The sequence below is a fragment of the Pyxicephalus adspersus genome, chromosome 1 (genome assembly GCF_032062135.1).
Source record: "Pyxicephalus adspersus chromosome 1, UCB_Pads_2.0, whole genome shotgun sequence".
NCBI lineage: Eukaryota > Metazoa > Chordata > Amphibia > Anura > Pyxicephalidae > Pyxicephalus > Pyxicephalus adspersus.
In genome coordinates this window covers 145,442,629-145,456,658 of record NC_092858.1, presented here as the reverse complement: position 1 = coordinate 145,456,658, position 14,030 = coordinate 145,442,629, and the positions used below count along the sequence as shown (strand labels likewise).

Here is a 14,030-nt window from a genome sequence, read left to right as displayed (position 1 = left end):
ACACAAAAACATCAGGGTTCTCTTATTTCTATTTGATCAGTGACTATAGCTTCTAAAACAATACTAAACATCTGAAAATTATAATAAAAATATTTTCTGTATGTTTTTTTTTGGTCAAGGATGTCATTCTGTAACAAGGCAATCTTGTCTACTTCGTAGATGGCCCCAGACAGTCTACCCTTTATTCAAGTCTTTTTCAAAAGAAGTAGTCATGTCTTGCTAGATGTTTTGTAGCAACACAGGGGCATTGCAAAGCTCTGGCATCATGGGTACTGGCCTGGGGTGTCCAGCCAAGTGTCTTATGTTTTGGGCTTTAGCTACTACCTGCTAAGTGGATCCAATGCATTGCACTTGTGTGTTCTAGCGACAAAGAGGGAAATAATGTAAGCGATACAAAGACTTCCTTGTGTGCTCTAGTCCCTAATGTTGGCTAGAAAGTCTGGTATAAGCTTAGTGCCAGTGTATAGACCGACCTTGTTCATAGGCATGAACTATACTCAAAGTGTTAGGAGAGGGTAGGAGTTTCTGGTAGCAAAAATAGAAAAAAAAAGGAAAAAATACAAGCTTGCCTTGTTTGCTGTGGCACTTTTTATCTTGTTAGCTTGGCTTTGGGTCTTAAAGAAGGAGAAAGTGTTCCTTTTTGATGTACATTGTAGAAAATTGTACCCTACTATATCCTTCACAGATCAGATCAGCAAACGTTCAGCAAAACCTTTTTGGCGCTGAACCCAATTAAAGTCTAAAAGAAGTGAATCTAGTAGAAAAATTCTGGCAAGTTTTAACAGCTAATTGGCAAACTATTGTAAAAAAAACCTGAATTACCCTTTACGTTTCAATTAGACCTTTATCCTGGCATGCAGCCTGAGAGGGCAACAAGCCTCGACTAATGACATGAACTGTGTTGAAAATATTGAAGTCATACCATGTTAGGATGGGCAATGATTTTCCAGGAGCCCATAGAATATCAACAGATGTAGATGGATGAGCTGTATAAAAAAGTTTATTAGACAGGAAACAAAAAAGTAGGTTCAAGAAAAGAAAGAAAGGCCCAAGAGTGAACAAGAACATTTATGGTTTTGCCAATTGGCATATTCAAATTATTTCTAAATATTTAAAATTGGTAGAAAAGAAAAATTATCGATTAACAGTATGGAATGTACTTGTGAATTATGCCCTCTTGGTTACAAGATTTCAAATACTCTTTCCAAGTCCCAAAGAAACTAAAGTAAATATTTTATTTTGCTCAAAGTTTAAAAATAACTTCATGTTTCGCACTGTCATTTTTGAATGTCGATAATTCTTCCAAGAAAACAAGTATATCTTCTTTGGATAAGGAAACATTCACCATTGACAGCATCAACACAGAAGGGGCTTCTCTTACCCTACAGTAGAATTTGCCATAGGAAAGAGGGTCCACAGAGATAAATGATGTGGGTGGGTAGTATGCATGGACCTTTGAGACAGAGGCTCTCCAAGACTGGAGAATATAAACTATTATGGAAGAACCTGGGTGATCCAGCAAACCTAAATAGGATCTAGTCCAGTTAAACATTTGAAATGAAATAGCAAATTATTTTTATGAAATCCATTTCATGTTCTCCCATGGTTCATAGATCAGGCCCATAATGCGGTGTTAAGGTTTGATCATGAGACACTCAGTAGCACAAACCAATATTACTGGCCAGCTCTTTAGTACCTAAACTTGTTAAAATGTGTTCTAGTGCTAATTTATGTAGATAAACAAGTACAAATTGTGTCTCCTCCAACTATGGATTTCCCAGCAGGACATATTCATGATTAATAAAGCTATATTGTTTCTAAAAAATGTATGTAATGTTTTAATTGAATGGTGTCAGTGCTGTAGATAATAATTATTTCTTTCCTGCTATAATATAGCATTAAAGCTAAGGTTGTGTTTATTTGTTTTTTCAGTGTAAAATTATTCTATATCTTATATATACAGCATAACTACATATATATTTTATATAACTCACTGTATACATTATTATTAGGCTAATGTTGGGGTTCATGGGAGTTACAGCCTTCCTCTCAATGTGGATTAGCAATACAGCAACCACTGCCATGATGGTTCCTATTGTGCAGGCAGTTCTTGGTCAACTTGATAACACTGAGCAGGAGCCTTCTATTTTGGAGCCAGATGGACAAACCAACCCAGCAATGCAACTAGATGAAAAGAATGCCATCGCAATGACAGAAATGCCAAGTAAGATTTTGTAAGATTGTTTTTAAATACCAAAATCTTTAGCAGGGCTATTCATTAGTATACAACATTTTGCATTGCCTGGTACATGTGCTGTACAGTCTCGTTAGTCATACTGGGATATAGGTGAGCACTCAGAAGACTTGGATAATATTTATTATAGGCAAAGTGACTCTTTTAAGGACTTAGGTTGTGTAAGAACTGCACAAGGTAAAGCAGATCTTTCACTTAGAAATTATGTAAGCTGCAATTTCTGACCTGGGTATACAAATCATATTTGCTGGGTTTGGTGTTCTAAACCTCTGCTTTTACCTCCTGAATCACTGACCCAGAATGGGTATGCAGCTCAGGTGTTCAGATCATTTTCTCACAACCGACCGCACAGTTAGCTGCATGTAAGTTTCAGGTTTGTAGCTAGAACTACTAATCCAAAAAGATTTTTACATCCAGGCAATTATTATTCTTTAGAATTAGATGAGCAATGGCAGCTTACATATTCTTCCAGTGGTAGGTCCCCTTTAAGTGTAATGTTTTAAATACATTTACCCCTGTACTGTACTTTTTCAATTAAAGTACTATGAATGCCCAACTGTGAGAGTTGGTGGATAACTCACTACATCTGCACGTTATTTGAATTGAAATAGCTGGTCCCATAGATTTCCATTATCTCGATGAAGTTACCTAACAGAGATGGCTCTGTCTGATTTTGTGCAGCTTTTAATTCACAATGAGAAGCCACATTTTGCTATAAAATCAGACTTTGCAATTTCAATACAGGAAAGGAGCCCGTGCAACTGACTGAAGGTAAAGTTGGAAGTCAGCTTTAAATGAAATATTTAGTCGCTAGACACAGCAGAAGTCAGCGTAGAATGCATTCCCAATTTAATTTTGGCATCTCCAAGTCATTTAAAAACGCCAAATGGATTATGTCCAAGACTGCAGAGTGCATAGATAATCGTTTTTTTAACAAATTACTAGTTAACAAAACTACACAATTTTCACAAATAAAGAATTATAATTTGCTGGTTCCCACCGCTTTGTGGAATTCTTAAAGTAAAAATTATTTTCTTTGGTTTTCTATTGCAGTAAGCATGGGTTAATGTTGACAGAGGAAATCCATTAAATAGGACATCTCCCTTCAATGTCTCTCTGTCAGCTGTTGTCTTGAAATTACTAATTGACCTCCTCCAATTAAACATTCACCTAAATATTTGTCAACGTGATCTTTTTGCAGCAGTGGACTTTTGATCTTTTGAACTATTGCTTAAAAGTGATCTGAATATCCTACACATATGCACTACCAGGGATAAGTTTGGTATGCTTTTGTGTCAATTAATTACAACCATTGGCTACAAGGACATTTTGATTTTATGTCACTGAATGATGTGGAAATCATTTTTGACATTACTAATAACAGTCAGCTTACCCATAATTATTAGCATTTAATTTTGTAGATGCTTTATAATTAAAGCACATCTAAACTGAAAACCAAAAGTTGTTTTTCTATTATTAGTGAGTATTTACTATTTATGAGTATTTTCAGCAAGTGCACGTAATACCTGTTGACATTGCAAGAAATACACAGTCCTTGTCACTTCTTGTGAGCTGGATAAAAAGCAAAATAATATTATCATTCATTTTTGAAAGCTATGAATCCCATTACCCCTATAAAATGAATATGTTTAAAGGCAGACGGGTTTGAAGTTCAGTAATATATAGGCTTTCATTAAGATCCTTTGAAAGTGCTAGTATGCCAGAGAGATGCCATGCACCTTAACTTATTTTTTTCTCCAGTTGTGGCAAATGGCCACAGAGAAGAAATCTCCATAGAAGTTAAAGAAACAAAGTTGAAGAAGCATATTAACAAAGGCATGATGTTGTCCGTGTGTTAGGCAGCCAGTATTGGAGGTACAGCCACATTAACAGGAACGGGACCAAACCTTGTGCTGAAGGGACAGTTTAGCTCGTAAGTGGATGGAACAATGTTTATTCGTTTATTATATTGGAGTAAAAAAGATTGTTTTTCCACAGTAATCCTTCATTTTCTTTTTCTAACCTGCACATGGTATGTACTCTCCTTCTCTTTTTGCTTTTTATGTGTGTGTAGTGTGTATATATATATATATATATATATATATATATATATATATATATGACATATGACACTTTTTACCCTGCAAAGTAGCCCCATGTTTGCTAAACCATAATGTGTTACTATCCTGGTTCTGATTCAGCAGATTAGCTGCATTGAAAATTACACTTCTACCCAAAGAACTACATCTCTTCTGGACACTTCCAATACACTCACCTGTGGAAGGTTTTAGATCCCTTCAAAGGGACTTTATGCACTTTATTTGGAAATCAAAAACACAAATACCCCCTTTTAAGCTATATCATCCTAGACTATTGGGGGGAGGGGACTCAGTGTCCCATCTTCGTAATAATTACCTAAGGGCATATCTAGCTGGGCATATCTAGCTCACCTTTCTAAATACTGTGCAATCTCCAAAGTGCCCCTTTGGGTCTTCATTGAAGAATCTGTACTGCCCCCCCCCCCCCCCCCCCCCCCCCCCACCACTTTATTGACAATCTTGATTGAACCACAAAGATAGACGGTAGTCCTTGCCTTCAACTCTTTCACATTCCTTGCAAATGTGGGACAGTTCAGGTTTCACACATCACCCCCTCGTCTCCTTTCTCCTTATTCTAAATCTCTCTCCAGGCCTTTTCTTCCCTTCTTCCTGGATACACTCTAACCTCAGCCATATGTATAAACTTCAAACCCCAAAGGGATTCTTATCTTTTTCTTATTTACAGGATAAATACCACCTACCCTCCTCTGACCTATAGCACTACTTGTAAATCAGACACTTTGTTCTCAAATATCTCCCATACGCTTAGTCACTTAACGGGCTATGACCCCCGTTCAAAAAAATGGTCATACTAATCCTCATCGAAAAGGCCCTCCCTTCTTTCTATTATTCACCTGACCACTGTTCTTCCTACACTGGGAAATGGGAAACTGGTCTAGGCACCACGGTATCTACCGAAAATTGGGAGCAAATTTAACAAAACACCAAATACTGTCCAGTAAACACAAATGCTTTTGAAACTACCCGCAAAGTGTTAATGAGGTAGTTTATGGTCCCAAGTAGATAAACTCACTTCACACCAGGCTATTCTCCTCTTTACTTCTGCGGATGTCCTAACTTGGCTCAATTATGCATACCTGGTGGGACTGCCCTGTAACCTCTGCCTTCTGGTCCCAAATCTTTGATCTCATCTCAACTCTCCCCCACAAGCATGTTTCCAAAGACCCACTGATAGCCCTATTTAACTAAAAACTCTCAATGGTGAACTCACAAAGCCTCAGTTCTGTCCTGTTTGTCCCTCTACTATCAAGACCTAATAAGACATATCTCCTGGACTCTTGGACAGGAAAAATGCACCACCCAACAACAAGACACCATAGAATGATTTCAGCTGATATGGTCTCCCTGGGTACAACATTTTTCCCAGCCCCTCTTTAATTAATTTTTAATAACTTGTTTTTTCATCTCTACTGACTTTTCCCCCAATAATGCTTATTCTGCATCCAGTCCCACAATTTCTCTTCTCTCTCTCTCTCTCTCTCTCTCTCTCTCTCTCCCTCTCTCTCTCTCCTTTTCTTCTCTTTTCACTCTCCATTCCCTCCTGTACTCTGTTCTTTTCTTTCTGTTATTTTTTTTTTTACTTTTTCTTGCCAACCCCCTCTGTTCTCCACCCTCCAGTTCTATCCCCCATACCCCTCAATGGATCTATGGATCCTTCAATGAATATTCTTACCTTTCCCGTCTCAATCCAAACTGTTTTGGCTGGACATGTACTTGTTTGAAATTCATCATGCAAACTATATTATTTGTTAAGCATTGTAACTGTTTTTATTTTAGGATTTTCCCCAACAATGGTGATATATTAAATTTTGCCTCATGGTTTGGTTTTGCCTTTCCTAACATGATGGTGATGTTGTGCATGGCTTGGATGTGGCTTCAGTTCTCCTTCATGGGAATGAAGTAAGTTATATTATGACTTTTATTGATATGAGTTTATTTGTATACCAACATTAATTACTTGTCCTGGACAGATTTAGGAATAATTAGAAATATCCCAGTGTCAAAAGTCTACCTATAGCACTTCTTGTGGGGCAGCCATGCATTAAGCAAAACCTGTATTAGGAAAATAACTAACTTGTCATTACTGAATTTTCTATTTATATGTTGTGATTCATTATCCACAAACATACAGTATATGCAGATTTAGTTCACACAATTGAATGGAAGCAAAGCTTTTACTGCTTCCTAACTGTAGGCAACTGTAGCTGTCAGGCCAACTCCTCAAGTAGCATCTCAACCACATCTCATCACAGTGAATAATCAGAGGTAGTTGATGGCATTTGCTTTGCCTGGGAGCTACCACATGCTACCAGCCATATGAACTTGGCCTTAAGTTTAGTTGGAGTGTGTGTGTCTAGAACTCTCCCTTTGGAGCACTGAGGTCAATGAATTTTAGCCAGCACGTAGGGTCTTCTGGGCTTTCTGTTGTCCTCCTACATCCCATAAAGGTGCACATACAGTATATCATGCAGTGACTCCCACCTGTCTAGGAATAGAAGGGACAATGAGATACTCAACACATTTAAAGACTGTGAAAGTTTAAGCATCAGTTCCTTGAAGCATTGGGACCTCTGTGTATCAAGTGATCCTACATTTTAGAAAATTGGACTTAGAATTGACAGGTCACATATTTGGGCTTGCTTTTTGCGGTGTTATATGGTTAAGCTAATCTATAGGCTCAACCACAAACCTTTACGACAATAAAAAGGTTGTTGTTTTTGGTTGCAATTTTCATTGGACTGTTACATTTGTGGAACAATGTTACATTTTATTACCGTAGGTTAGTAAACTGAGCCTACTATATCTAAGATGTAAATGGTGATTTAAATATTAATTGGAAAACATGCTTTGTAAATATTTTTGCTATTTATGTGATTTAAAGTAAAATGGGATAAGTAATTGTAGTATCAGGGTGTTCATATTGTACCATGACTCTTATTGAAAGCCAAGTATAAGCAGAATAATATAGTCTTGTTCTATTTGATCCAGTTACAAGGCTTCTACATTTGTTTTTTTTCTGCTCTTTCTCTGTGGCCATACTTTGTCTATATACTATGTGTATTAGGATTTTACTTACTTTTCTCTGGAAATGATTTAATTTCTCTTTTGTGTTGCTACTTTTTCTGAACTGCTTTCTTTCTGTTATTCAGTTTCCCTTTCTATTTCTTCTCTTATCCTTCTTACAGGTAAAATTTATGCAATATTCATGCTGATACAGTAGAGAATTCAGCAAAGTAGGTGAAGGTGATTAAGTGTTCTTCATGAAATCGCTTTGTTGCCTTAATTAAAGAGTAACCACTTCACCTTTTCCTCATATTAAGCTTAAAGAAGACATGGGGCTGTGGATCTGAAAGGTCAGAGAAGGAGCGTGGAGCTTATAATGTCATCCGAGAAGAGTACCGCAAGCTGGGACCAATATCTTTTGCAGAGTATAATGTGCTTCTCCTTTTCACTGTGCTGGTCATCCTTTGGTTTACAAGAGACCCCGGGTTTGTTAAAGGTTGGGCCACCGTACTCTTCAACAAGGACAATGTAGAGTAAGGCTTTTTATATATTTTTTTAATTTAGTTAGATGTTATAATTATATAATAGTACTTTATTTAGGTACAAAGTGATTAATACTTTCTCTGCAGTGTGTTTCTCTCAATAAACCCAAAACACATCTTGTAGCGTCCCACATATTTACCACCAGACACAGTAAACATAATAATCTCATATAAATTCATACTTTTTGTTTGAGTACAGGACTATCATATTGCCAAACTTTTATAGGTGTATATAGTTTCTTACCTAACATTACTAACTTTCTTTTGACAAAATTTAGATTGAGATAGTTTAGAATTATTTAGATGGTTTTAGAATAAGGTTATTCGATTCAATTTGAGCATCCAGCATATAGGCTAGTGGTAAATAATCTACCAGGTGCATTCTTGAATCTTGAGACACTAGGGGCAGAGCTTTAGTGTATTTGCAAAAAGGTCCTCTTGACCCACAAATACTTACCTGTCAAATCGTCTCTGCCGGCATGAATACCTGATGTTTCTGGAGTTAATGGAATAACTCCTTTCCAGGTACATATATACACAATCATGAATGCTTTATATTATACGTATTTATATGACACATATATATCTGTACACATAGATATATAAGAGACTAGCACAACCATTAAACAAAACACAGCAATTAGGAAAATAATGTAATGATCCCTGTTCCAAAGTTTGCATACCCCTAGTTTGTTAGTGCCTAATACTGTGCATTACCCCCCTTTAACATCAATAATGGCAAACAGTCTTTTGTAATAGTTGTGAATGAAGCCCTTGATTTTTTTCAGGTGGTAAAACCATTTATTCTTCTTGGTAAAAAGCCACTGGGTCCAGTAAATCAGAGACCGTGATGGCTACTCCAGTACTTCCTGTACTCCAGATTGGCCTTGTGTTTTGGATCATTGTCATGCTAGAAGGTCTATGAGCATCCCTTGCACATCTTTACAATTGATGAGTTGTTGTCCTCCAGCATTTTCTGGCAACATGCTGCATTCGTCTTGCCATCCATTTTCAGCTGACACATTCGCAGATCTATCCCAATGCTTTACAATAGGGATGGTGTACCTTTGGTCATAGGCATTGTTGTGTCTTCACCAAAGCATTTATGATTGTGAAGTTTGATTTTTCCCTCATCGCTCCAAAAGACTTTGTTCCAGAAGTTTTGAGGCTTGTCTAGATGCTGTTTAGCATATTGTAAGTAGGTTGTTTTGTGGCGTTGGCATTGTAAAGGCTTTTTTTTTTTTTTTTTTTGCAATTCCACTGTGCAGCCCATTTTTGTACCTCCTTATTGTGCAACTTGTAGCAGCAACAGCGTGATTGCAGGGAACCCTCTAATTCATCTGAAATGGCTTGTGGGTTCTCTCTTTACATCTCAACAAATTTTCCTGGCAGTTGTGAAATCTTGGTTTATATCTAGTCGTCTGATCTAGTCATATTTTCCAAACAATGGCCAATATTTCACAAATTCTGCCAGGGTATGTAACCTTATAAGCATAACTGTATTTATTTACAATCACAAATGCCTTGTACCACAAACATTATATTAGCAGCCAGCCTTATATTTCAATTCAATAATTTTATGTATGTAAGAAAACAAATCATCTGGTCCTTAGCAGGTGCTATATTTAGGTACATACAACTCACAATCTTAGTAGGAAGCCCTACATGCTTTGTTTTGTATATTTATATTTGTATAGTAAACAGTTAACTTCCTTTCCATTTGCAGGTATGTAACCGACGCCACAGTGGCTATATTTGTAGCAGTCCTTCTTTTCGTTCTACCAGCAAAAAGACCCAAATTTACCTGTCCTAAGGAGAGTGACAGTTTTGATCTTGAAGATCCACAAGAAGGTAAAAATAAACCAACATATAAAGTTCTTATGTCACTGATATGATTTGTAAAAGATTGTATGAACATTTATGGGCTTAGTCCGAAGTGTACAAAGATAACATTGAGACCTGCAAGTAAACTTAAACAGTATATTATTTCATTATATAGAGAAATATAGATGTAACAATGCAATATTTAGAGAAAAAAATATAATAAAAGCAATTTAGAAATCAGTTGCAATTCCAAGGAGTCATATCCACTCTGATGCAATGGCTTCACAGATGACCACAAATATGTTGCACAAAGCAAGCTCTGGTTAAGAAGATTAGGTCTGAAGCTGTGTTTTTACATTAGAAAAGAGACAATGGCCAGTGCTTGACCAATGGTGACCAATGATTATCCTTAACCTGCATCTTGTCCATATATGTTATACCAGCTTAAGGATAACCTCATGGACAGTTGATGTATGTTAGTATGACATATAAAGGTTCTAAAAAACAGTATATATATATCTGTAAAAAACATTTGTTGGGTACATATTTATTTTTTATCAATAACGTCCCACAAAATAATGTCTATATTTGTAAATCATTATTGTTTAGGTGAGACATTATTAATAATACAAAAAGTGCTATCAACAAAAGTACACCCTCGGGAATCTATGAAGATAGTACAAAGGCTGTACATTATAACTTAAAGGACACGGCTACCAAACAACCATTTCTGGCTGTTAACTTTAGGGGAGTTTTTTCAACAGCTGCTCAAAAAATAAAACATGTATCAAATATGTTCTAGTTCTTTTCTGAAGATATCAATGCTATTGCTTAAATGATGTTGTGTTATTAATAATCATTTACATCAATCTAGCAAAACAGCAAAAGGGTCCTTTGCCTTTTTTTTATGGTAAAACCAATTCTATCCAACTTGTCCATCATTTTGTAGATATCACAAAAGGGATTGTACTTATGGTTTATCCTAACTTTGCATGCACAATATCTTAAAATGTATTAAGTCAAAACTTTTCTTAGTCTTGGATGCAGTAATGAATGGTAAAGACCAGGCCTCTGTCAGTATATATATTTATATATATACATATATATATATATATATATTTAACGTATATACATTTAAAGTATAATAAAGTATATATATTTAAACTTTAAAGGTAAATTTGGCATAACAAACCATAACAACCTGACCCCCACAACCTTATAGCCCCTACATCCTAACTACTTTTGCCCTAAAAACATGTAAACCCCCATTTCTCACAACAGGAGCCATTATGCACGGTTAGGTCATATCCTGTTGATGAAAATCTTATATTGTGCTCTTCATAAATAAAAAAAAAAAGTTTTTTTTAAATATTAATATATGATATGATATGATCTAATAAAGTATTAAATGGTAAAAACAACAATTACTGACAAGTAAAGAACTGGGCATATCCTTCATCAGTCAGACAAACGTGTTATGTGGGTGACAACTTGTTTTCTTCTTTTCTCAGGGAGGTATCTTTCTATCAATCCTTCTGTCGATCATGTATACTAATTTGATACTCTTAACTGATATTGCTTGCTCTGATTATTTTCTACAATATTACATGAGCTTTGACCATCATCTGGTAGAGCAAAATAGCTAAATCAGTGATTTGCTGCCTCATCTGATTACTGTTCTTGTTTTTATAGAAGAAGAGTCCTTTATATCTGCACCACTATTGACATGGAAGGTAGTCCATAAGAAGATGCCATGGAGTATTGTTCTTCTTCTCGGGGGAGGATTTGCATTGGCAAAAGGCAGTGACGTAAGCATTTTGTTGGCATTGAAAACAGAGAAAACATTTACATAGTTTCCAAGTGTCTTGTACATTTTATTTATTTTATGTTTCGATATTCTGTTCAATATAGTGTATACTATTTCATGCCAAAATGAACTGTGCTCTGGAAATTTTCCAAGATTCCTGGTTTCTCTGGGGTGTAAGAACTGAACTGTGTCTTTAATAGGGTCTGTTTCTACATAATCAGATTCATATCAATGTATGAAATGTAAAAAGTTCAACAAAGAGGGAATCTATAATATTACCAAGAGAAAATTGTAGCTTTCATAGAAAAGCTTTTACTTGGCTGAACATTCTGTCCTATTGTATGAACAGATGCCAAGAGAACAAAATAATAAAATGAAATAAATATTTCCTATACAATGTTCTATGTTGAGTGAACAGTGGCAGCTTAGAAACATTTTTGGTTTGACTTATTAAAGCTCTTCAAAACTAGAGGTGATAGACTATCGTAAGTGAACCTGGGTGATCCAGCAAACCTGGACTGGATCTTGTTCAGAATTGAAAAGATTTGCCAACTTAAAGCAAATTATTTTAGGGAATCCATTCCAGGTTCTCTTTCTTGATAAATCAGGCTCTGTGTGTCTGATAAATTGCATAGAAGTTTATTTGGCAAAATGGTAAGTACCATGATGTTCAGTGTCAGATGAGTAATGATTGCGCTGTGAAATGCCTGCCTGATCTCCAGATCAGGAGAAAGTTTGAAAATGTGAATAAGCTTATAAGGGACACATTCGCTTTACTGAAAAATTAGGACATGCTCATCATGATCACGTCCTGCACCCATCAAGTTGATGCACCTATCATTTTTTGTTCAGTAAGGTGGTATCCTTACCACCTTTCCTATTTATGGTGTCCTATCTAATCATTCACCACTAATTCTCAGCCCATTAGTGTTTGTTAACCTTTTGTGTTTAAAGAAAGAGGAAAGCTTGGTAGTGGTAGCTACTAGTTTTTTATTTTCTTTTTATTCCCTGCTCAATCCTTTACTCTTTTTTTCTATGACTTAGGCTGAAATCAGAGCTGAACGCAGTGGTAAATGGTTCACCCCATGTTTTAATGCATAGAGTTGCAATCCACTACAAATGTGCATTACCATTCACTCTGAATAACATCACAATGATAAAAATGCATCTGGATGGCTTGCGAGGCAAATGTATTGACATCCTATTAAAACAAATAGGCTGCCTTAATGGAACACAGGTGCCTGTATTAAAATGTGAATGTTAACAAAGCCAATGTGTGTAAAGACTCTATACTCACCTCACCTTTATTTCTCACCTAGGCATGCCTCATTTGTGCCTTGTTTCTAATGGATCAATTATCATTCTTCATTTATCTGTCAAAGATCTTAACGATACTATAACAAACTATACTAGGTGCTCCATACCTCTTCTTCTTTTCCGTGAATTAATTTGGTTTAAATTAGGAACTCTCTGGCTTAAAGAGGTCTTCTGTAGGAATTTAAAGTGGAAAATTTACAGTAGGCTCTAGCAACACATGCCTTCTTTTATACATTCCAGAATGTCATGTTAGGTGAGAACTGCAAAAAATGACATCTATTCAGCAAGTTGATCCAGCGGATATAGATATTCTAAATCAGTTTTCCAATTTTAGATTACATGCAAACTTTTTTTTTTTTTTCAAAAAAGCATTTCCCTAGAAGACTAAAAATACAAAATTGTCTGTTATCTCAACAACTTCATTATGAGAATATTTAGATGATATCTGCTGATTATGAAGTCAAACAAGGAGCAGCGCTGCTCTTTAATTGACACGGATTCAGTCATAAGGGATTGGTTACTCAAGGTGAAAGAATGTTTTATCTCTTTTAATAAGGTTTTAACGCAATAATGAAATGTGTTTTACTTATCTGTTTCTGTGTTTTTCCCTCCCACAGGCATCTGGTCTTTCTTCATGGCTTGGTCAGCAAATGACATTTCTTCACAATATACCACCATGGGCCATTGCCATTATACTGTCATTAATGATCGCTGTCTTTACTGAATGTGCCAGCAATGTTGCTACAGCAACTCTTTTCCTCCCCATCCTAGCTTCCATGGTAGGTTAAATAAACCCAATAAAATCTTTCAACCATTTATGTGATTCCTAATGTTTACCTATATACGTATATATCGTATATACTTGAGTATAGGTCGATCCAAGTATAAGCTGAAGTACCTATTTTTACGTTGGAAAACAGGAAAAATGGATTGACTGGAGTAAAAGCCAAGGGTGGGAAATGCTGTAGCTACTGCCAAGTTTCAATATTCAAAATAAAAACCAAAAAATTGCATAATACGGCCATTACAGCCATAATACGGTAAACAAATACCATAGTGAGAATTTAGTGGTTAGGTAGGTATACTACTTACTGTACCTAGCCACTAAGTTCTCTTTAACCTCCCTGGCAGTACGATCCTGTCCAGAAAAAGTGGCTGAAAGC

At 36.0% G+C, this 14,030-nt stretch overlaps 1 protein-coding gene across 1 annotated transcript in view; it reads left to right on the top strand.

The window, feature by feature from the left end:
- The window catches only part of LOC140343336 (Na(+)/citrate cotransporter-like), a gene marked incomplete in the record, with an annotated part of 43,580 nt that overhangs the window by 23,423 nt on the left and 6,127 nt on the right, over nt 1-14,030 (top strand). Inside the window, 7 exon segments of the mRNA XM_072429979.1 lie at nt 2,013-2,224; nt 4,016-4,187; nt 6,151-6,273; nt 7,695-7,910; nt 9,646-9,770; nt 11,436-11,551; nt 13,485-13,646. Coding sequence (XP_072286080.1) covers nt 2,013-2,224; nt 4,016-4,187; nt 6,151-6,273; nt 7,695-7,910; nt 9,646-9,770; nt 11,436-11,551; nt 13,485-13,646 — 1,126 coding nt within the window.